The 24,912-nt window shown below is 33.6% G+C and overlaps 1 protein-coding gene across 1 annotated transcript in view; it reads left to right on the top strand.

Annotated features, from left to right (window-relative positions):
- Nucleotides 1-606: 606 nt before the first annotated feature.
- LOC138176105 (transcription factor SOX-5) overlaps nucleotides 607-24,912 on the top strand; it is a 503,378-nt gene continuing 479,072 nt past the window's right edge. The window contains exons 1-2 of the mRNA XM_069106851.1: nucleotides 607-1,273; nucleotides 2,064-2,161. Of these exons, the coding sequence (XP_068962952.1) occupies nucleotides 2,124-2,161 (38 nt within the window). The 5' untranslated portion in view covers nucleotides 607-1,273; nucleotides 2,064-2,123. The remainder of the gene's footprint in view (nucleotides 1,274-2,063; nucleotides 2,162-24,912) is intronic.

Genomic DNA, 24,912 nt, shown 5'->3' with positions numbered 1-24,912 from the left:
TTGTATCAATGACTTGTAGAAGGTGGGAATTAAAAAATGAATCTATCAGTATAAAAAGGCTAAAAATTGATAGCTGCTATTTTAGGGGGTATGTGAATGTTCGTGTGTCATTGTGTATGTCTAAAAAAGTAAACTTGCTGTCTGCCTGTCGCCAGGAAAAAAAAAAAGTGGGACCTAATCAAACCACTGTGGGGTCAACCCTTGTGGTTTTAAAGGCCCTTAATGTTGTCCAGCTGCAAAATAAAAGGAATTGGGAGGGGAAGTTGGAAGGAGTGGGGGGTGGGGGGGCTGGTGGAAAAGAACAGGGAGTCTGGCTTTTATTTTTTTTAAAGTGAGTTCAGTGCCAGCCTGGACATTGGCTGTGCAGACTATTGAGCCATTGTCTGCTCCATTTCCAGAATAGCCCCCAGTTAATCACTTCGGCTTTGAAGGGAATTTCCTCGTGGAATTCTCCACAGAAAATCTAATCAACTGACCTGCCCTCTCAACAATGGAAGGCTTTTTTTTTCTCTCTTTCCCTTATTGGGGCGGACTCTGTAATGTAGCCTTTTGTGCAGAATGAACCCTCCCAGTAGGAGTGGAGAGAGAGAGGAAGGGAGGGAAACAGAGAGTGAGAGAGAGAGAGAGAGAGAGAGAGAGAGAGAGAGAGAGAGAGAGAGAGAGAGAGAGAGAGAGGGAGAGAGAGAGAGAGAGAAAATATGCACAGTCTTGTGTTTGTGAGGGTGTGCTTACTCTGACCAGATGCTGCAGTGCACGGGGATAGTCACCATCTCTGTGTGTGTGTATGTGTGTGTGTGTGTGTGTGTGTGTATGTTATGTGCCTCTGTCATTTCATGTCAAAGGTACATTACCTGATTACCTTCCTCATCTGCCAGATTTTTATCTAGATAATTGGAACTGCTATGGAAGCTGTTCTCTGCCAGCCAGCTTAGAATCTGTAAAACCATAGTTTGTCCACCTTGTTATCTATGACTGCCTGGGCAGAGGAAATTAAAGAGATCCGCAGCTAAGGGACTTAGCCCTATTCCCTCCTCTCATCTACCCCCTCCCCCAGAAACCAAAAATCAGAACAAATCCAAAGTTCTTACTGTTTGGGGAGCTAGGAGGTGATTTTTGTTGTGCTTCACGTGTGTTATTTTGGGATGTGGATACCTATTCCCCTCCACATAGCACTGATGTTTTATGGAGTTTGGAGCTGAGGAAACTTTGGCTGTGTTGCCAGGACATTCGCACCACTTTGTGGAAAGCAAGAGCTAACAGTGAGACGGACAGAGTGAGTGACAAGTTGTTTACAGGTTTCCTTGAAGGGGCCTCTGCTATATTTCAATCTGTCAAAGTTGCTTTTCTTCCCTCAGAACAATGCCTGATTGTTGTGTGTGTATGTGTGTGTGTGAGTGTGTGTGAGTGTGTGCTTCCGTGTGCGGGCAAAGAGAAAGCCTAGAAGGGGGGGGGGGATAAGAAGTGAATGTGGAAAAAAATACTATTGCTAACATTGCCATTTTTTTCTTTAATTAGTTAATAACTGCAGTTTAAACGGGTGGCTGTTATTATAGATTCTCTTTTAATCCACCGCTAATACATTTTACTTGATTAATATTATTTGTGTATGCATTTTATTAATGGGGGAGAGTGTGTATGGGGGATGTTAAATGAGTTGACTTCTCACATTCTCTGATGACTGGATGATAGAATTAAAAGGAAAGGACAGGCACCCTGAGGTTGTCTAGAGTCTAGCAGCCGCAGCGTGCTGCTCAGCTGTGGGGGAAGCTTTCTAAACACTCTGTGCCGCTAAGTGTGCTACCCCTTTAAGAGACTGGTCAAGGAGTCCTAGTTCACAGAGAGGGAGAGGGAAAGGGAGGGAGAGGGGGAGAGAGAGGAAGAGAGAGAGAAGAGAGGAGAGAGGAAGAAAAAAAGGAGAGAGGGGAGAAAGGAGAGGAGGGGAGAGAAAGAGGGGGGGGAGAGAGAGAGATTGAGGGAGGGAGGGAGGGAGGGAGAGGGGGGAAGAAGAGAAGAGAGGAGAGGAGAGAATCAATTGGTTTAGAGGGTTTGGACTCACTTGACAGGTTCAGTTGGAGACGATCATAGGTGGCTGCTGTGACAAAGGGAAATTGTGCTTTTCCAGCATGCTAACTGACCCTGATTTACCTCAGGAGTTTGAAAGGTGAGTTGAGTTGTTTTGTTTTGGATGTTATTTTTTTTTTAAATATGAAAGTATAACTCTCCCATTTTACAGGCTTAGAATCAGTTGTGAGATGCTCTTTAAAAATCATGCTTGCCGGAGAAGCTTTTATATGATTCTATATCTTAACTGAATCTTCTTGTTGTTTTCTGAACCAAATTGAAGGAATTTACAAAGTACCCAAGCTTGTTATTGATGATTTTAGGTTTGGTCCTATAACAGAGATTTTAATGAACATTAAGCATCATACCCCTCTCATTTCTTCCTTTCTTCCTCCAAATCTTTTTTTATGCAAAGCACCCACATTTTCAGCATCTCTGTCTCAGATGTAATTTCTGGGATGACAGAGGAATTTGAGGATGATTAGAACTAAGGATTTAAGTTGCTGCAAAACTTTGGAAGTAGCTCCATAAAGCACATGACCTTTTGTTGATATAAGGGAACAGGGTGTGCATTTTTTTAAACTCATGTTAACATCACAACAATCCATCAGGAGATCTTTTTTTTTTAAGTGTCAAAAAAGTTAAACACTGATGATTCCTAAGTTTTAGTGGACACTTTTTGCACTGGCGGTCGAAAGCTCAATTTTGATTTATGATTTTTCCTTCTTTTGCCAAGACAGGAGCATGTGTATTTGAAATTAAGTTGTTACTATTGAGAAAGTATTTTTAGCTGCTTTAGTTTTGTATTATTTCAAGTTGAGTTGGGCTTTCAAAGATGTTAGTCCTCTTCATGTGCATCTTAATATATACTGTATTTTTTTAAAATCTTTATTCTTACTCTACCACAAGTTCAATTTTTGGGGAAAACTATAAATAGGATCTTGTTTGCCATTTAAAATAATTCAAACTTTGCGTTCTCTTTGGTGATTTTTTTTAATCTAAAAAAAGACAGGATGCATGATACATAGGCTATATTTTTTTTTTCATTTTCATGAAAGCTACCTTCTGTATAAACATTTGTTGTATCTGACTATGCAATGCAAGCTAGGTGCTAGACCAGCTGGTTAAAAATATGCTAAGTCAAGCTGTTCATCGCTCAAATGACTGAATTTGATATGAAAAGGCGAAAAAAGAAAGACAAAGATTAAAACATTTTAAGATTGCAGTAAATCAGAGAGCAATGGAAGATGCAAAAGAGTACTCAGAGTAAAATACATCTTGAATGTGGTTATATATTAGGGTACAGAATATGAAATTACAGAGAAAATTAAAATAGCACAAAATATACTTTAGCAGTGGTTTCTTCTTTTTTTTTTTTCTTCCCACTGAGGGATTTATTGATATCCTCATTTAAATGACTGAACTTCTTTAATGGCTTTATTTGTGTTATAATATTTTCTCACTTGAATTTAGTAACTCCTTAAAATGTTAACATTTAACTTGGGAAGAATGCTTTTTTAATTTTTTACAAAGACAGATTTGTTTTTTTTCCTAGAAATTATTATTGTTTGAAGTAGCGAATACTTTTCTAATTCAACAGAGTAACAGCTCCCTATGTGGTACAGAGTAAGAGTTAAACTATAATATTCTCTAACTATAATTGTATGTTATGAAGATGATACTGGCAATCTGATTTGTAAGCCAGTTAAATGATTCTTATGAAAGGTAGTTACATATTAAAAGGTTACATTCTATGTTTATATGTAGGCAAGCTTTACCACTGTTAGGTTTATTTGTATTTTTTTTCAATTATCTCCTTTTGAGTTAATTAAAAACTCCCAACCCCCAAATTCTAAAGCTAGAATCTCTCAACATTTTACTCCTGGCTCATGTTTCATTTTTGCCATCACTCAGGGGCATGCACTTCTCACTGACTGGTTAAATAAGCAAATGGTAATCAATAGTGTTGGTATTCTTGCTGACAGATTTGAAAATATTAACTACTCAAATATTTTTGAAAGATATCCCACGATGCAAGAGGTCTTAATTAGAATTGGTAATACAACCCCAAATCTTTATAGCTCATTACCATCTGTTTACATTATGAATATACAGGTAAATGTATCTATAATAACCTAGATGTAGTCATATCATTTAGCAATGATGATCTCCACTTATAAAAAGAAAATTCAGAGGATGTGTATATAATATGTCTGCACTACCACATGTGTTCAGCTGGGATTTTTTCTGATTTTTAGATTATTTGCGACTGTTTCCATATGAATTACTTATAGTACACAGAAATACCTGCCACAGGAGATTTTCAAAAATCAATAATCACCCATGAACCTATAAAAGAAGCCTTCTAAAATAACTTATGAAATAGATCACTGAAGTGAACAAAGTTACTTGCCTTTAGTTGTTTTTTTTTACACTAGAAATAAAAGTTATGTCACCTTATACTGTTTCCATTGAGAGATTTCTGACTATCTTTCATTGTTCTCCAAATCTCCATATTGTTTTGAAACTTTACACAATAGTTACAACCTGTACAATTAAAAGTTAAATGTGGAGATGACAACTGTGTCATTTGGATCGGTATATGACTGTGATAACAGCTCTAGAGGTGAAAATGGTCAGGACTGTCATTTAAACAATTGTTAATTCATTCAAAAGTGGTAGCACTTGGAGAGGCTGTTAAGAATTGTCCTTCAGATTTTATTAAAAATTTACCAAACTGGACATCCTCTCTGAAAAGTAAAGTGAGTTTTATCCTTTAAGTTTTTATTTGCAAGTATTCATTCTCCTAACTAAATTGATAATGTAGACTCCACATGGGGATGGGAGTCAGGGAAGCATTTCTAAAGAATTCTTAGAAATATTATTGGCAATTAGGACCTATTATGTCTTACTTCTTAGAGTCAGTATAATTGACAGCATGCACTATATGTTAATAGCTATCACATTAAATGCATACTAGAACTCTCACAATATAAACCCTTTGTAGACTTGTAGATGTGTTCATGTAATTAAACACAAGCGAATCTGACTTTCCTTGTTTTTTTAAGGACTCTGCATATCCATTTAAAATATCTGAAAATACAAGGAGCTACCAAAATAACTATCTCAACTTTATTATGTTTATGTGATATTGATAAATAAGAAAAATTAATATTTAACACTGTCATACATATATTTGCATGCCATTCCTCTCTTTTATATTCCATGTATCCTGTGTACATATAACATGCAACAGTTTGAGAACTAAGTTATTGCACTTTTCTTTCTGTTATGGTATGTTAGTGCTTAATTAAGTATCAAGTGTGAAATGATCGCTTAAGAAGAAAGGGTATGTTAATGTCTGTGGAGGGTAAAAATGGAACCAGGTTAAACATTTGGTGTCACCTATTCAGTGGTATCTTTCCAAACGGGTGCAGACTGAAGAATGCTTGTACAGATAGATGTGGAGCGAATGACTATAGGACAAAAAGTCTTTGGTGGGAGGATAAGAAATGGGCTTAGGTATTGTTCACTTTAGCTCTACATCAAATTTAGTTTAATGTTTTATCAACACTTTCCCAAAGGAAAAGTAATTTCCTCATGAGAATACTTTCAAATATGTTTCTTACAAAAATACACTAGTAGCTTTCTTTTATCATAAGTTGGTTACCCTATCACATATTGTTTGGAAATGATTTTCTAATTCATAGCAAAATATAATAGAACACCTCTTCAGTGACACTTTTAGATCATCTAAAATTTTCACACAGGCATCAGAATTTCAACACTTACCTTTTTATTGAGGTAAACTTAGTTTGTATAATGATTTATATAACTAATTTGTTCATAAGGAAAGGAAGGAAAAGAGATCGCTAAATTGGATGCAAAGGAAAGTTATAGTTTCATATTCAGAATGTTTCCAGGGTGTTCATCTTTGTTCATTTCATTTGTTGTACTTATACTTGTTTATAAAGGAAAAGTTGACTGTAACACATAGATTTTCAATAATTTGCCACTGCCTGGAATGGAGCTGTAAGTTTGTAATGCAACACACAGAAGAGAAGGGATGAAATGAAGGGCTTGGTAGGATTGTGCTCTGGGTGACTACCAAGAGCATCTAAGAGTTAAAATATTAAGCAGCATCTTGTGGTGTTCACTGTGCAATAAGTTTGATAGAAGTAAAAATACGGGAGGGTCATTGTTACTTTGCATTTATTCAGAGTTCTTGTATCAGAGCCCACTAACATAATAAGCACATGATAAAGTATTTTACCTGTTCTTAGGGAGTTCTTTGCTAAGAACCATATATACATCTTACATGAGAGCCAAATAAGACCTGTTCTGTTACTTAAGCACATTATTCTTCCATAGAGTTGAAAACTGTTTCAAATGGATTAAATTCATAATGCATTTAGAAAGTAGAATTATATCCATGGGTAAAGTCTGATTTTATTGCTTACTCTCCCCACTATTCATTTTTCAGCAATCTAATGATTATATAGTGTGCTGAAAATACACATTATGTAGGTTGAATGTCTCTCCATTTACAAACTAAGTAAATAACTATAACTGATGGATTTTCTTTTTCCCCTTCATAATTTGTTAGTTATTTATAATTTAAGTCAAGTTAACCTGCCCAGTTTGCTCTGTTATAATAACACAATGTCAATATATAGTAAATATGAAGGTCATATATTAGCGTGAAGTAAAAAAGTGTTGCATAATTTTAATGTGGCATTTCCATTACAATAGAAATAAGAAGTTCTCTAAAATCAAGCAGCAATTTTTATTCTTCATATCTATATGTTTTTCATGGCATTTCATTGTACATTCCTTATAATAAAATAATAATTGTAATTTCTAGATAGACCTGGTCAGATGATATTCATTTGTGAAACAACTTTAAAAATTTTTTTACTCTTGCTTTACTTTTAAAACTTGGGCAAGTTTAATAGGATATTTCATATCCTTTGACAGCATTCACTGACAGCATGTCACAGTTGAAGATGATAGGACTTTGATCATTTGTTATTTCAGATTTTTATTAATCTTCTCCCTCTGTCCCCAAGTCTATAACCTCTTCTCAGCTATCACTAGCATAACCTGCTCATCTTTACTACTCAGTTCATGTGTCCTGAATTTCCCCTGAAGAGGAAATTGTTCTAGTTGTCTAGTTCTAACTGTCCAATAGGGGTTTGTTTTGAGCACCACACTCAGTATCCTTTCCCTCTAGAGACTGAGAGTAAAACCTCAGCCGTATTCCCAGCCTTTGCCAGCCTGAGTCGTTAGAGACTCAAAGTTGTTCCCAATCTTTTGCGCCTCTACTGTAACACTGAATTCTACTCAGTGGACTGTGGAGGACCAGGCAGGAACAAGATCTAGAAGAATTCTGGTGAGAACTGTTTATGGGGATATGGTATTTTAAAAGAATGTAGTAAACAAACAGAATTGTGGCATAAACAAAGATAATTAGCATAAACAATATCATTTTAGGACAGGTGGTTTAAAAAAACAAACAAAACAAAAAACCCAAATATGAACCCAACTTGAATGCTGCCAGTTTGGAACCACTGAACCTTAATCTGTACTTCATGAGATTTGCCCAGGTTTGTTGATAAACTTGTCAACATGCTTTTGCTTTTCCTTTTGTAAAATTTTCCGGTCATTATGCCCTTTTGTCACCCAGCTTGAAAGTAATTAATCTGTTACAAGGTGGTGTAATGACTTTTTTACCCATAAAACATGACAGAAGTAAAATTAAAAACAAAAGCTGGTGACTGTTCATAGACACTTGAAATGAGCTTTGAACAATAAATCTATCCAAACCCAAACTGGATTGAGTGGATTTTAGCTTTCTCTCTTTTTAATCAAAGTAATTATCTTAGTCACTTGATTCTATAATAATTGTACTTTTACTTTTTCCTTATCTTTGGATTCAGAAACACTTTTTCCTATTGCTTAATCCTTGGGATAGTTGCTTAATCCTAAGAATAGGTATATCTTAAGTGTCATTTTCTCAGCGTTTTCCTTGACAACTAGGAGAATGTAACCTAGTTGAGTAAGAATGTGATAGGTGATCATGAAGTGCAAGGATGACATTTATTCTGCTCATATCATCTTAAGATATTTTGCCATAGTGACAATATTCTTGCCTGAAAACATTTAAGTTGTTTTGTTTTTTTAACAAATGACTGTCATTTTATATTGTTAGATCTTTAGTATAGCTACAGATATATAGATATGAATATATATTGCTTTAAGTGAAACTTGAAGCATGGTGAAGAGAGTGTTGTTTGTTTTCCTTCACGCTAAGAACTAAAGTTCTTATTGATGTTGAAAAGGTGTTCTCTCCTCTTCTTCCTCATGGAAGAAATGCAGGTGGTATCTCTGTGTAGTTCTTTTTTGTTACACTGAATGCAGTTTTCAATGAATGTTAGTTTCTTTGAGTTATAGGGATGCGTGTAAACTAGTAAACTGTGTCTCATTCATACACTTTTGAGATTTTTCATACTTCAGGGACAAAAATAATTTGGCTACCAACAAATTAGGGCTACCTGCCAGAGTTAACACATATAGTAGGTAAGAGTAACACCATAACTAAAAGCTTCTGGCAGGGGGGAAAAACAACATTGAAACTCTGGTATGCAACAGCATTTCGAATTCTGTTATTTTTGAAAGAATATGTACACATATATGTATATTGCAAAGGAATGTTTAAGTATGTATAAATAATATGAAATGATTTCCCTCAATATGCAAGCGTATATGTATACATTACATATATGTGTGTATATTACACATGTATACATATATGCACATATATTCATGCATGTCTATGGGGGTTACTTTTGGCATAATATCTCATTGCATGGTGGCATAGGGATCTTCATTTTATTTCATGAGTCTCACATTATTTTTTCCCCAATGTGCCCTCTATGCAATGTGAATATGTCTAATATGAAGCAATGAAGTTCACAGCACAGGGCTAAAAATTAACAAAAACATTTTTCAATAGCATACCTTGTTTGAACGATGGCTTTAAGAATATCTTTAATTTTACCAAGGAGACCAAGTATGAATAGTTTCTAGTTCCTTTCTGGCTACAAAGGAAATTTCCTCAAAGTTAGTAAACCAGGTATATAAGTGAGGCAATTTAAATGGTTTCAACTTCTTTTCATGCATTTCCTTTATAGTATAGCTAAAGATAAGATATTATTTTACATAAGTATATTTTGGTACTTTTGTAATACTTTGTTTCAAAATATGATGTAATATTTACTGTCATACAGATTTTTGGTTGCTTTTTAATCTGATGTTAATTCACAAAGTACTTATTTTTTGCCATTCAGAAACTGAATTGTAGTTAATCCCTTTTTGACATACCTTGCATTCAGGTTTTTTAAAATCAAGATTAAATTATTTTATATGGTTATAATTATTTCTTTACACAATATTGTTGTGAATGAAAAGAAAACAGAATTCGTTACCTACTTTTTGATTTTTTGTTCCTTCTTGCCATGAGTTGCTTAAATATCAAATTTCAAAACCTATTTTATAATTGTGTTTTAAGATGGACAAATAAATGTATTTTACTTGCCATTTATCCTGGGAGCTTATCCTAGAGTTCCTTAGACAATAATTTGTGTGTTCAAAATATTTTTCCCTTTCTTCCTGGTGACCTTTTGTGTCCCTCTCTTATTGTATAATTTTTCTTATTGAGTTTCATAAGGTTTTTGGAAAGAAGTGGATCATTTGTATGGAAATGTCATATAAAATTAGGAGTAATCACTCTCTTCCCTTAGTTTTGCAGTCTGGATAAGAAATCTATATTGAAGATCTCATAGGATATGTAAAGTGTCATAGTATTTTAGGAGACAGTAAAATGAACTGGTAGTCGCACTATTTTATTTCTGGTTCTATCATTGACTCATCTTTGACCTTGAGCAAGTCTCTGTTTTAATGACTACATGTATAAATTGGCTTTGCATTATTTGTAATCTTTCTCACAGCGACATCATGTGATTTAATCACATAATATTTGAAAGGTGCTTGGAAGAGTTCAGAAGAAAGCTTTTATATAAAACTCAAAGTGCTATTAATCAAACTAGGATAAACAACTAGGAACAGAAAATCAAGTATAGTAAGGAATGTTGTGATTGAGTGAAATGCACCCTTCTATTCCAATTCTCTAATAATAGCTGAAATTTTAGTAGTCTTAAAGGATTATAGAGTAAAAGTATCTAGAAGCCTACTGATATACAAATATCTAGTTCTAGAAAAGTGAAATTCATGATATTTGGCCTCTAATGTGCATGTGATATTTAATAGACATTTTTTCAAATAACTACAGAGATTAAAAAAAAAACTGGGTCTAATAATATAAAATATTTCCTATCCTAAAAGGAGTTATAAGAATCAAATTTGAAGTGCAGAATTTAGGACATTTTATAAGAAAATTAAAGTAAAATTCTGCATCCTTTAAATCTGGGAATATATATTTAGTATGACAAACTAATAATCTAAAATAAAGTATATGTGATCAAAAGACAAAAATTTTAATTGGGCGAAGATAGTAGTAGCTGATGCTTATAGTTAAGTTTACAAAGTACCTTATATACATTATCTCATGTGATCCTCCCAAGAACTCTAAGTAGTGAGTGCTAATGTGTCATTTTCAAATTTTCACATACAATGAAACAGAGTTTCACAAAAGTTAAATGACTTGCCCAAAGTCATGATGTCTTGGAATTGGGATTCAAAACCAAATCTCTATGGATTTGCAAATATAGTGCTCTTTACCATGAATTACACAACCAATACAAATAGTATTACATACAAATAAAGCTCACTTCTACTTCTTAAGCCTATAGCATGAATTACCAAAGAAAGTAATAACATCTGAATTTTCTAAGCCTAAATTGTTCTTAAAGCATGTAGCTATTATCAAAAATTTGTATTCAACTAGTTGGGTAAATCAGGGCATACTTTAGTGACTTTTAGAATATTTGAGATTAAAACTTGAGTTTAATGTTGGAAGTATGTGCTTAAAATGAAAAGTTACTAACTTTCCTGTAATGTTCTATTTTCCCCAGAGAACATACATATATTCTATATGATGGCTATTTTTCTTTGTCATTAACATTAATTACATTAATATGATCAATAATTTATATATAACATATACACATAATAGAAACTAGGTATTCAGCATAACATAATGTTGAAAGAGTATTGTGATGGAAAGTTAAAAAAATTTGGAGGTTTAGCCTTTAATCTAATATAATGAGTTGCATGGCTAATGGATTTATTGCCTATTATTGCCATTTCACAAATAATTTAAATTTAAAAAAAAAACATGCTCAGAAAGGGTGACTTGCCTAAAGTTATTTTAGCTCATGTTGTCCAATGCCAAGCAGTGTTTTTTCTATTGTGTTATATAAGCGTTTATATGAAGTTTTCCTCTTCTGTAAAAGTAGTTGTTCTTTAAAGAAGCTTTTGTTGTTTGAGATTCTGTTCCTTTTTATTCTTCTCTGGACTTCACTGTCCTCATCTATAAAAAGACGGATTTGGACTAGATAATCTCTAAGGCCCCCTCTTGCTCTGACATCCTATGGTACTGCATTCTAAGATCTCTACTTCCAAAATTCTAAGTTTCTAAAATGTTTGTACAGTATGCAGCTTTTTTGTTACTAAAGCAGTCAGAATGCTTACATTTCTGGTTTTTTTAGGTGAAATGAGCAGTACTTCCTCAATCAGCCAAGGAATTTACATTTCAAACTATTTCTCAGTTTACATTTGAATTGGGGACTATTATCCAGGGGCAAAGAACTTCAGTAAAATGGAATTCTGGGTGCTTGGGTGTCTGTACCTATACATTTTCAAAATACACAGCCTTGTTCTCATAATTAAAAAAACATTTTGTGTTATATCAAAATAATTCAGCATACCAATCAAGCAGCAACTATATTCAGGTGCCTACTGTGTGTAAATCACTTTGCTAAGTGCTATGTGAATTAGTTATAGATATAAGCTAAGGTTTATGTTTATACACATAAATGTAACATTAAATTTACTTGGGTCTGCTGAAGTGAACTTCAGTAGTTGAGCAAGAAAACCATAAGGTCATGAATAAGACAAACTTTAGAAAGTAGCATAGGCTTATATTATTAGAGTATTAACAATTGGGAGCCTTAGTGTCCAAATTTTTGAGAAAAGGAAAAAGAACAGTCACAAATAATGTGAAATAAATGTTCCTTAAATACCGCTCTATATCCTGAGAAGATAAAGTTTAGATGAGAGAGGCATTACAGTCTATGAGAAATACCACTGTGATCAGAATGACTGGTTCATTTATTTAGTGCTAGAAAATATGTTAGAAAAGTCAGACAACCTGAGTTCAAGTTCTGACTCATTATAAGTTACTTACTTTGTGCAAAATGCCTAACCTCTATATTTCAATTCCCTTACCTAGAAAGTAGGGATACTAATACTCTCATTATATTTACTTCATAAGGTTGTGAGGATAAGATGAGGTAATGTAGCATTTTCATGTCATAAAGCATTTTATGCAAATGAATTACCATTATTGAAAATGGTAACTGATATGTGGCGTTATTGAGGCATGGTCTGGATTCTTTTTAGCAGGGTTCCTAGCACCATGAGCATGATTCTTGAATATGAAGAGATGCATATATTCTCCACATGCAGCAATCATAACCAAGTACATTTAATTTCAAAGTGGACAAGTGAGTCAGTCAGGGTATAAGCTTTAAGCATAAAAGGACCTTTCAGATCACCTGGTCCAACCCCTCATTTTACAGATGAATACATCAGATCTTGAAAGCCACATGTATGTAAGCATTGGTGGGATAAAAAAAAAATGTTACTTGGCCATTTGAAGGAAGGTCAAAATTGGCTTCATGTTAAAGTTAATTCTTTGTACCATAATTCAGATGTAGAATTACTGACTATTCATGCCATTTTTAATTTTGGAAAGAATAAATGTTCTTCATTTTCTACTGAGATAGGGGCTTTAATTTTTTTTAAATTGAACCCAAAATGCATTTAAAACAAGGACCAAAAGGAAATGTGCAAAAATCCTACTTTTAAAACAGAAAGAAAATCTGGAAACCATCCAATCAGTCATCCTACTGCTAATATATTTTATAATCTAGCACCTAGTGCTATACAAGGATGGCATATGTTCCTGCAATTTCTAAACCAAAAATTTAAAACTATGTTGGGAAAGTCACTTAACTTCTCTGTTCTTCAACCACTCATCTATAAAATGGGCATGCATACTAACTTACCCCCTAATGCTAAAGAAGAAACATAGCTAATTATTATTTACAAAATATTTAGATATCTCTGGATGAAAGCCACTGAGTACAAATTGTTCAGTTTTTACCAAATGCAAAATAGTTAACATGCTTTAAAAGTGAAAAATTATGGGATTAAACAATAATTTCAATAGGCAAGTGCATCTAAAAAATTACCTGTCTATATTTTTAGTTCATACATGATCATTATTTGTAAATACGCTAAGAGATAATAATTATTATGGCTACCCTGGTTATTATATTAAATTAGCATATTATCACTAGATGTAGCTTATATTTTAATAATAATGGAATATATTGGAAATTATACTTTTTCCTTTAGTGTATAAGACATATCAGTCAGAGAAAGTTACTTGCAAGCATCTACGCCTCAAATATGAAAATATCAATTCATTACTCTGCTTTGATATATGATCACTCAACTTATAACTCCAGGATTCCTATTTTGTGCGTATCAAACCAAAAACAACTAAAAACTGACTCTATAAAACAAAATAGATAAATCATTGTTTACCTAAAGGGGAAAGCTATACCTTTCTTTTTAAAAGCCACTTTAAAATAATACAAAGAAAAAGAACCCAAAAATAAAAAATTAAAATAAGAACAAAATACTTATTTTTATGTGAATTGTTTATACACACACACACATGTATATATAGCGTGCTGAAAGTCAGAAGTCATCCAGAGTGCTGATACCAATTGAAGAAGATGATCTTTTGCCTTAATTATGCATCTGGGAAATATTAACTGAACATTGTGTGGAGAACAGTGAATACCTTAGTCGCCAGTTGTCTAAAATGCTGCTAATGATCGACACAGTGCCAGTGTTTTGATGGCTAAAACCTAGGCCTGAATATGAATACAAAGAACACAGTTAAAAAAAAAACACATTTTATACAAAACAGATTTCAACCATCTGCTTGGCACTTAAGTTTGTGACTATAGGCAATATATGAAAGAGACTACTGTCCAGGTTATGAATGGTATCACTTTTATTGGTAACTTAGAAAAACCAGAGGGTTTTGAAAGCTTGTATAACTAATGATTTTCTTCAGCTGAATAATGAAAACAAGTACTTTAGCCAAAATTTTGTTCCCTCCATAATGTCTTGAATGCCAGTCTCTTATTGTAGCAAATGAGTTTTTGCTAATAAAATGATTCTTACTGCTGCACCTCAGAATATTCAAATGTACCAGCCAACTCTAGGCAAGTGGCTCTGAGGATGAGAACCCCAGATGGTTTATGATATAAAATATTGTTTGCTTATAGGAATAGGTTGTATCATCAAGTCTGTTGCCTCTATACTATGGAGCATGTCAAGTCAGCATGCAAGTTAATGAAGCAGCATCACTTCTGGATTTCACACTTTCCTATTTGATCTGAATTTATAGCGTTAAACCAGAGCAATACTGTTCCATTATTGCTACAGTGAGAGAAAAAACAATTTCTGTCATAAATTAGACAAGGTATTCTTATTTGGCCTGGTTTACTCATCTCAAGTTCAAGGAGAAATCCTAAAATGCTTAGTAGGAGAATATTAGTAAACACACTCTGAACCTCTTAAAATATGGACCAATTCATAGAGACATTTTCTGTAACTTGTACCTATGCTAAATGTATATGTTACGTCTTTATGTTCTAGGAAAAATAGAATACAAAAATTGAGACTGAAAGTGAACAGTTTTTAGAATCAGTCAAGACATTCATTTAACATTAATTCTTGACTCGTCTAAATAGTGTCCTGTGTTTTGCAAAAACATACATTAAACTCTATTCTCCATGGAAAAGACGAACTAGACAATTTGGCATGGAAAGATGTTCTTCTAAGTCTCTCCACAGTTATCTGCAGGGAGAAGAGAGTTGAAATCTCAATACATATTGTCATCCTGTTAGTATGAGTCAGAAAGATTCAAACCAGGATCTTGCCAATAGTGGTGAGCAGAAAAATACCACAATTGCTGCTACTGTCAGAACTCTTGCCTTTTTCCTAGAAAATAGTAATGATAGTAATTTTGAAAATTTTTTGGTGTTTTTATCTCTTTGTATCACAAACTGAATTACTTAGAAGTTGGAACAAAATTTATCTTATCAGGTTTTCCAGATTTCATGGAATTGCAGAACAATATATAAAGGAAAGGGTTTACGTGAGGCTTGCAAGGGTTAAGTAGGAAATTCTTTACCTGTCAAAAGGCATGCTCACTTTTAATAATAATAACTGATACTTATGCAGTGCCTTAAGGTTTGCAAAACATTCTAAAAGCATAAAAGTCAGAGGCAAGATTTGAACCATGGACTCTTCTGACTTTAATAACAATATTCTTTTCACTATCTTATACTTTCTGAGGTGATGTGATATTATAATTGAATAAATCTTAATGTTCCAAAGAAAAGTACAGTTTGATCTAAAAATTTTCAGCCTCTATAGCCTATTAGCTATTGTCTTATTTGTTTCCCTAAGTATACTATTGGTTTGAATCCAAGAGAAACTGAAGGACCTTGACATTTATGCCTTTTTAGGTCAAACACCTCTGGGTGATTAATCTTCACGTCATTTTCCATTTGGGGGGTGGGGGGGGAGGGTAAGATTGTTTTATAGTGTTTCCATTATCCAGAGTTGCCTAGAACCTTTTTTGAGAGATATTCATTGCCCCTAAATCTTGACTGAGTTCTGATTTCCTTGATCTTAGAGAGCTCTGAGGCACTCTGAGGTACCACCACCACCACCACAAACATACATTTTTATATTGAGTTACAGTCTTTAAAGTGCTTTAAATACATTATTTGATTCAGCTGTCACAGCAATTCCATGAGATAGGTTTTGCAGGTGTGATTATTCTAACTTGATAGATTGCAAAACTTAGGTTCTGAAAAGTTTAATTATTTGTTTGTGGTCATAAGTGTTAGAGGCATAATTGAGACACAGGTCTCTTTTGACCACCAAATTCTGTGTTTTTTTAATTTATTTTTGAGGGGGAGGGCTTGCAGTCAAAATTCTTGAGGTACATTAACTATTTTGGATTTTCACTATGGGATGTTTGTCTAGGTATGCCACCTTGTGACATTAAGTTTTTTGAGGCTTATCAGGCAATGTGTTGGTTCAGTGTGTTTTCATATAACTATGGCATTATGAAAAACTTCAAGTTTCAGTGATAAAGGGGTTACTTTCATATATCAATATGATAATACATCATGGATCTCTCATGAATTCATGAGAAGCTTCTTATATCTGATAGTCAAAAGATTACCTGGCAAATTTTGAGCAGAGAGATATTATAAGGCATGACCCTAAATTAATGTGACTAATTCCACAAAATCATATGTGAAATTTGTTACATCATTTAGTATAATATTAACTAAAGGTAATTGGCTTCAGAAATTCCAGGAGATTTGTGAATGAAGATAGACTTTTTTGTTGATAGTCCAAAGTGATTTGTCATTACCCTCTTAAATTATGGTTAATTAGTAAAGGTGTGACATGGTCTATGTAATTTCATTTTAAGTTTTCTGTTTTAGTTTGTAGTTCTTGTTACAAAGTTTTTTTTTTCTCATATGCAGATAAAATCTTTTCTTGACTTATTTGTTTACTTCATATAGTTACCCTCAATAACTTTCTGCCATATGAGAATAAGGCAGATTCATTGCAGCAGGAATGAGTGGGTTAATTCAATACCAATAACAGCAACAACAAACATACTGTTTCCAAGATACTCCAGTTTAACAAAGACTTGCCCAACTCTGAACTGGTAGTATCTATGACCACCAGTTATCCAAATTTCTTAGGGAGCCACGAAAACCTTTGGGAATTAGATAATAATACATACATATAAAAATGTGACCAATTTAATATTTTAGCACAATCTCACTATCATCTTTTCAGAACTTTGTTTCCTAGAGGGACTATATAATGAGTCTTACTCATTGTTTTACAAGAGTACAGAAGAGTAGCAGTTGTCTTTTTAACTCTTTTACAAACTTTCAGAGGGCATGCCTCTGTAGGTTTACATGAGTTTGGCCTTTAAAGCAGAAGACAGCAAATCATATTCGAAACTATTTTGGTAGAAATTTTCCTAGGTACATTAATAAAATGAATTTGGGGGGAAGGCATGAAATAGCATTTCTGAATTTCTACATTCAGGGGAAAACATAAAAGGTATTGAATGAATTCAAAATGAAGCTTTCCACCAGAGTTCTTGGAAAGTTTAGGGAACAAAGTCAGCTTCACTACTGTGAACAATTTAGCCATTTTATCTGCATGTTGTCTACCTCCCTACTTGACTAAGTAATGCAGTTACATTTATTGGTGGTTTACTTACTTTTAATACCTTCCTGTCCAGTATGGTTTGGGGGGAGCTCCAGAATGCATGGGTAATATGTTGAATTGAAAAGAGAGGTTGTATGTGTGGAATGAGGATGATGAGTATTAAATAGAAAGGCTCAAGTCATGCCAGGCAGAATAAATTTGATTAAACTGTTAAGTTGATGTTGCCCTGCCCATTGATGGAGACCAAATGAAAATCTATGTCTTTTTTCTTACCACAAAATTTTTTAAATGTAACATTTTCTGTTGGATTGAAACAAGCGGCCTTATGTCCCACTTTTCAACTCTCAAACAAATAGTACAGTGACTGTTTTAAAACTTTTTTTAGAGAGACTTGAATTCTCTGCTTAATATATATATATATGTGTATACACATACACAGATGCATATGTGTGTGCTGCAGATTGTTATAATAAAGATACAGTATTTAATATGTTATGGTATGTAATAACATTTATCTGATGACTTAATTTAAATATTTTTTAAAGCATGATAAAAACATAATTTGATGAGTTAAGGGGTTCATTTTCATTTTTTCTTTTTTTGGGATACATATTGGTAAATGCTTAGAAAAGGACCAACTTAATGACTTTACTCATCTTTTAAAAGCTTCTAGATTTTAGCTAGGAATTGAATGTCTTTCAAGTCCCAGAACATATTTATTTTAAATATTTTATAAAATTATGAAATAGAGAAAATCCATTCAATATAAACTTCATTCCACAACTTGTAATTGTTTTAAAATATATATTCTCTTCATAACAGAAATCTTTGCGTATGAATACATCATAGTTAATTTTATTAAAATTCTGACTTGGAGCTTTGTTTTCTTTTGTTTTGCTTAGCTTTGGGACAGATTTTCATGTAAGTGTAAATCTATATTTGGAAAAACAAATAAAAGAGGGACATTGTTGCTTGAAGAAGGACGTGGGATTATTCTCATATTAAATAAATTATTTTTTTTCTTTTTACTCTAACAAAACTTTGAAATAATATTGCTAAATTTTTATTTTTAAATTTAGACTCATCAAATTCTGAATTTATTTGTATGAATAAAGATCATTGTTTCTTGTCATAAACAGAAGCATGCTTTCATACTACTTGATTTGAGGTACTTATTTTGTAAGATTCTTTTGGATTTACAATTCCAATATGATTCTTTTGGATTTGCAATTCCAATATGGTCTTAGGTAGGTGTAATTTAAATATATAAATAACCTAATGTTATTGTCTTTTGGTACCTAGATTTTTAAGTTGAGGGATTGCAACTTTTTGTTAACTGTTACCTTTGTTGGGAACAATATTATCATAAGGATATTCATTAAAATATATACATTTCCTTGAGTCTGCCTATAGGAAATCAATAAAGAAAAAAAACTATTTAGGTTTATCTTTGCTCCAGGATCAGAATTTCAATTATAAATTTTATACATTAAATGCCTAAATTCCATTCATCTTGTTATTTTGTTTTAATTATACAGTATATCTAATGAATTTTCAAAGATATAAAGCAAAATGAATGTATAGCTGATATAACATATGAGTAGGAAGAATCTGTATGTCATAGATTAGATAATATAAATGCATAAAAATAGATATACTATTCCACTTAGCCTTTATTCCATGAAAGCAAATCAACTTTAAGGCTTTGTTCACATGAATGTTCTTGATAGCAGTATAGCAGCATGATTTTTCTATGAGAATCTAATGTGTGTAAACCATATATTAATAACATATAAGTAGCATTGTATGCCCTTGCTAAAATGAAAGTTAAGCATTGTGGCATAGGCTTTAACTTCTAGGAAACAAGAGAAGAAAGATCAATCTATTGGACACCATTCAGAAAGAAGATGATAACATCATTTTATAGCTTAGGAAATGGAGAAAAAAATCCTAATCAGTTAGAGTTACTACTGTCGTGTCTTACCATCCAAAGCAAACACTATACATTATACTACTTATAGAGAGATAGCATTTTAAAATGTGCCATGTGTTTGCATATGTAAGTGTGTATATGTATTTCTATGTTCAAAATATATGGTCTGCATAGAATGTAGAGTTTGGATTTAAGATGCACTGAGTTTGAATCCTAACTCAGGCACTTAACAACTGTATTAGTTTAGGCAAGTCTCTCTGAGGCTTAATTTTCTTTTAATATGTAAAATAGAGATAATAATAGCACCTGTTTCACAGGGTCATTGTGATGATCAAATGAGATACTGTATTTAAAAGCACTTGGTAAATAAGTATTAACTCATGATGATGATGGTGATGATGATGATGATGATCTGAGAAGCAGCATGCATAATAGGAGGCTTGCTTGAGACAAAAAATCTGGTACATAGTAAATATGTGACCATAGGTCAGTCTCTTACCTCACAATGGCCCAGAAAAGCAATATGATAATAACAACAACTAACGTTTATACAGCACTTACTGTGTACCAAGCACTATGCAGAATATTTTAAATTTATTATCTCATTTGATCCTAATTACAGCCCCAGGAGGTAGATGTCAGCTCTTGTCATTCAAGCATTTCAGTCATATCCATCTCTTTGTAATCCCATTTGGCATTTTCTTGGCAAAGATAGTCTGCCATTTCTTTCTCCAGCTCATTTTACAGATGAGGAACTGAGGCAAACAGGGTTAAGTGACTTTCCCAGGGTCACACAGCTAATAAATTTCTGAGGTCAGATTTGAACTCAGCAAGAGTAACTTTCCTGACTCCAGACCCAGCACTCTATGCACTGTACCATCCAGCTGTATCTAGATTCTATTGTTATCCCCTTTTTGTAGATGAGGTAACTGAGGCATACAGAGTTAAGTGACTTGCCCATGGTCACATAAGCTAGTAAAGATCTGAAGGCCAAATGTGAACTCCTGTCTTCCTGACTTCAAAGTCAGCACTCTATCTACTGTACCACCTCGCTGCCCAGCCACAGAGATAAATATGCAATGATGATTCTCATATTCATTTCAAATGAGGCATAAAACAGGGTATTATAATCTTGAAAAAGGTTTTTATCACTTTGATGGAGGCTTTCTATATGTGCCTAAATGGGGAAAGAATTCCTCATAGGTCAATGGTTCTTAACTTAGGGTCTTTTAATTTGTTTTTTTTTATTTTAATTACTATTTTAAGATAATTAGTTTCTTTTTTAATCTTATGTATTATGTTTTATGTATTTTTAAACATTGTTCTGGGAAGGGATCTCTAGGACTCCCTACATTGCCAAAGGGATCTATGACACATGTGAAAAGTTAAGAACCTCTACAATAGATGATGATTAAGTCATCTAGTGTCTACTGTTTGAAGATGCTATTTTGCTTCTGACTGAAAAAAATGGCAGAACTTTACAAGACCTATTCAATGAGTTCCATGATTACTCAAAAGTGATAATTCTAACAGTCTCCATAGGACAAACTCAGTGGGTGGGAAAATGCCTATCATCTAGGTGATGGCATGGAGTTGGATGGCCACCAGTGTGCGGAATTAATATTTCAGTACATTTGTGAGAAACAGATACTACAGATATAGAAATCTAGAACTGAAGATGAGACGGAGTTTGAAAGGGATTGTAGTTGAGAAATCTTACAGCGCTTTCAACAATCCCAAGCTGCTATCCTACTGAAAAACCCATCCCAGTAAGACAAGTACAGCACATTACATACTGTGGAATATTGAATCCTTTTGATGTGCCAAGAACTGTACTAAGTACTGGGAATAAAAATGTAAGCCAACAAAACAACTCCTTGTCTCACTCAGTTTACATTCTAATGGGGGAAGACAACACAAAGAGAAGCTAGAAAGTAAGCTTAGTGGAAGAAGATAAATATGAAAGTACCACATTACAAGTTAGGGTATAAGTGCCAATGAGAAATGTAAATAGAATAGCCTGAGAGATCTATAAAGAGGGAAATTGTATAATAGATGGAAAAGTCAGGGAAAATTTCAGGAAAAAGGTGACATGTTTTGGAGGAAAAGAAGGACCCAGGCAGACATGTGAGAGACTTTTTCTGACACAACCGCACTGGTAATTAAGGACAGGAAAAGATCCAGTAATGATGAATATCCTGCTGTGACTGGAATGTCCACTTCACAAAAAGTATGTATGATAAAGGAAGAATGTGTAAGTTAGAAAAAGAGATTGCGTTCAGATTATAAAGGTCAATGAATGCGAAGTTGACAAAATTTGTTTTGTTTTGATTTGGTAAATGAAAGATAAAGACTAATTTTTTTTTCAGGGTCAGAATGCTGTGGTCAGAAGTTTGAAGTTCTTGCAAGGAGATGATAGAGGAAGGTAGTAGAACAGTCCATATAAAATTTATTAAAGACCTAGGCAACAATTTGCAGCAATGGGAGTAGAAAAGGAAGTATAGATATGAAAAGCAATTCATAGGCAGATGCAATAGAGCAACTAATTAGAGGTGAGAGGTGAGGAAGAGGAAGAGTCAGAAGTCACTCATAAGATTCCAAACCCAGTTAGGAAAATGGTGGTGCTATCAACAGAAGTTAAGAAGAGGAGCAGGCTTTTGCAGGAAGATGATGGTATTTGATTTGAACATTTAAAATCTGAAATATTGGCATTGATCTTAGTTCTTTTGCTCTCCTTTAGCTTTCAGATAGCAAATTTATTTTGTTATATTGTTTTTAAATCCCAAAAGAATTTATTAGAGACTTCAAAGAATGTAAATATAGGGATGTCACAAACAGGAAGGCATGGAGTCAAACAAGAATACTGGGCACATGGGGACTGGGAACAATCCCTGGACTTTGGCATCTTTCCCTGCAAGTGAACCCTTAGTACTTCTAGACCTTTTATTCAAACTCACAACTGAACTATCTTTTATGTCTTGTCCCTACTATTTATAATGTTAACTACTTGGGGGCAGCAGTTGTCTACTTTTACTGCTTGTATTACCACTACTTTGCATACTCTTTGATACCTTTACTATTCAGTCATATCTTACTCTTCCTGACCCCATTTGGGGATTTCTTGGCAAAGATACTGGAGATGTTCACCATTTCCTTCTCCAGTTCATTTTACAGATGAGGAAAAGGAGGCAAACAGGGCTAAGTGACTTTCTCAGAGTCACACAGCTAATAAGTATCTGAGGCCAAATTTCAACAAAGGAGAGTCTTCCTAAATTCTGGCCCAGGATTCTATCCACTGTATCACCTAGCTACCCCCATTGGATGCATACTAATTGCTTAATGCATGGTATTTTTTATTAATTTATCTTTACTGATTATGTAATGTTGTAAGATTAGGTACTCTCTGCCTGAGCTGATGTTTTCCCAGACAGTCCTAAGCTATAATTTCCATGTTGCTGTCCTGGGATTCAATTCACTCATATCTGCAGATATACTCAGCTTTGGCATATGGTCTGGGAGGTCAGACACAATAAAGGTGAGCAACCACAAAGTAAATGGCTTTAGCAAACCACACTTGAAGTAAGAGTTATCTTTAAGTATGTGGTAAGATGTATTTGGTGCTCTGAAAGATTGCCAATTGCCCATTTGTTGATATAGTTCATCTTATCCTTGTAGAATAGCCTTATAATGGCAGTGCAGGTAAGTCTGCATTTAATAAACTCTTAGTAATAGACATTGGCTAATCATGCCAAGGGAGTGGAATGCCTCAGTGAAATTATACCATTAACCCATTTAAACATTTTAATTTCACAAGCATAGCAGCAATGCGGTGTATGTAGTAAACACAGAGTAAATTGCAAACCAAGTTAGTTTATCCACCCAATGTAGTAGTACAGATGTCTCTAAGTGACTGTACCCAGGAGGTTATCCATGTAGTTTGGAAAAGAGGCAAGGGGAGAGAAAGAGATATGGGCATCTTATGAAAAAGTGATAGAATTGAAATTATGAGAACTGATAAAGCTACTGAGTCATATAAACATATATCTTCTTATCTTTCCTGTTGAAATTTATAATTCAAACACTTAAAATTGGTTGTAATTACCTTTCTCTTTTTTCTGCACAGAAAATATATGTAATATTTTTCATAATAAGAAATCTGATTATATTTCATGTTTTAATTATTATTAATCTTTTATCCTCAATTATGATTAAAGTAATACTATTTGAATGACTTACTTGGACCTAAAACATGAATGTAAGGAAAAATATGATTAATTCCAGAGAAGAAAATATAAATTAATATAGGTATGATCTACAAATACAGTGGAACCTCAAATTTTCCTCCAGTATAATAGATCTTTTCACATATAAATATGACATTTTTATCTTAAAGAGTATATACACACACACACGTGTGTGTATATGTGTGTGAATAAAAATAATTTGTCTTTCCTTTACACTTAAAGATTTACAAAGTTCTTTCCTACAGATAACTCTACAAGGTATGCATAGCAAGTCTTGTCTCCATTTTAGAGATGAGCCCTGATCCTGTAAGAACTAGACTCAGGTTCGGTAACTTGCCCAGGCTAACATAGCTGCCAAGTGTCAGAGTCAGGATTCGGTCATTTAATCATAAATCCAACTTTATATCTACAAAGTCATACTGCATCTCTGTCATTCTGCTTGAAAGAAAGCTGAAGGACTATGAAATAGCAATAGGAAAAACTAGAGAGACAGACAAAAATCTTTGCTTGAATTCAACAAACATTTATTAAGTGCCTACTATATATATATTGCAAATTTAGGTACTGGGATATAAAGATGAAAATAACAGAATTCCTATCCTCAGTTGTCAATCATCATAAGAGATGATAGATTTTATATGCATATAAGAATGATGTAGAGTAAAATGTGATATGGGCAAAATAGAATTAGATATAAAGTTTGAGTGGGAAAATCACCTTTACCCTTAGAAAAAAGTTCATCATGAGAGTCCCCTTTTCTGGATGATGCATTGATAGTCAATGTTATCATGATATTAAGAACTTTATTCTTGAACTGTCTACCTTACTCAAAAAAGTAAGGAGCGAGTTCCCTCCTCTCCCTCCCTCTTTCCCTTCTTTCTTTCCTATCATCCTTTCTTTACTTAATATTTTCCCCTTCTCCCTTCATGAAGACTGTGAATGGGAAATTGTGTTGGCAGCCTCTAAATTAAGAGGATAAGGAAGGAGGAGGGATCCTGGAAAAGGGTGAAAAACAAAGATTGCTTTGGTGTGTGTGTGTGTGTGTGTGTGTGTGTGTGTGTGTGTGTGTGTGTG

This window comes from Petaurus breviceps, unplaced genomic scaffold (assembly GCF_028583685.1).
Source record: "Petaurus breviceps papuanus isolate PSGF00001 unplaced genomic scaffold, PetGlider_PUasm1.0 81, whole genome shotgun sequence".
In the NCBI taxonomy this organism is placed as follows: domain Eukaryota; kingdom Metazoa; phylum Chordata; class Mammalia; order Diprotodontia; family Petauridae; genus Petaurus; species Petaurus breviceps.
Note: the sequence above shows the minus strand (reverse complement) of the source record. Positions and strands in the feature narration are given on the sequence as shown.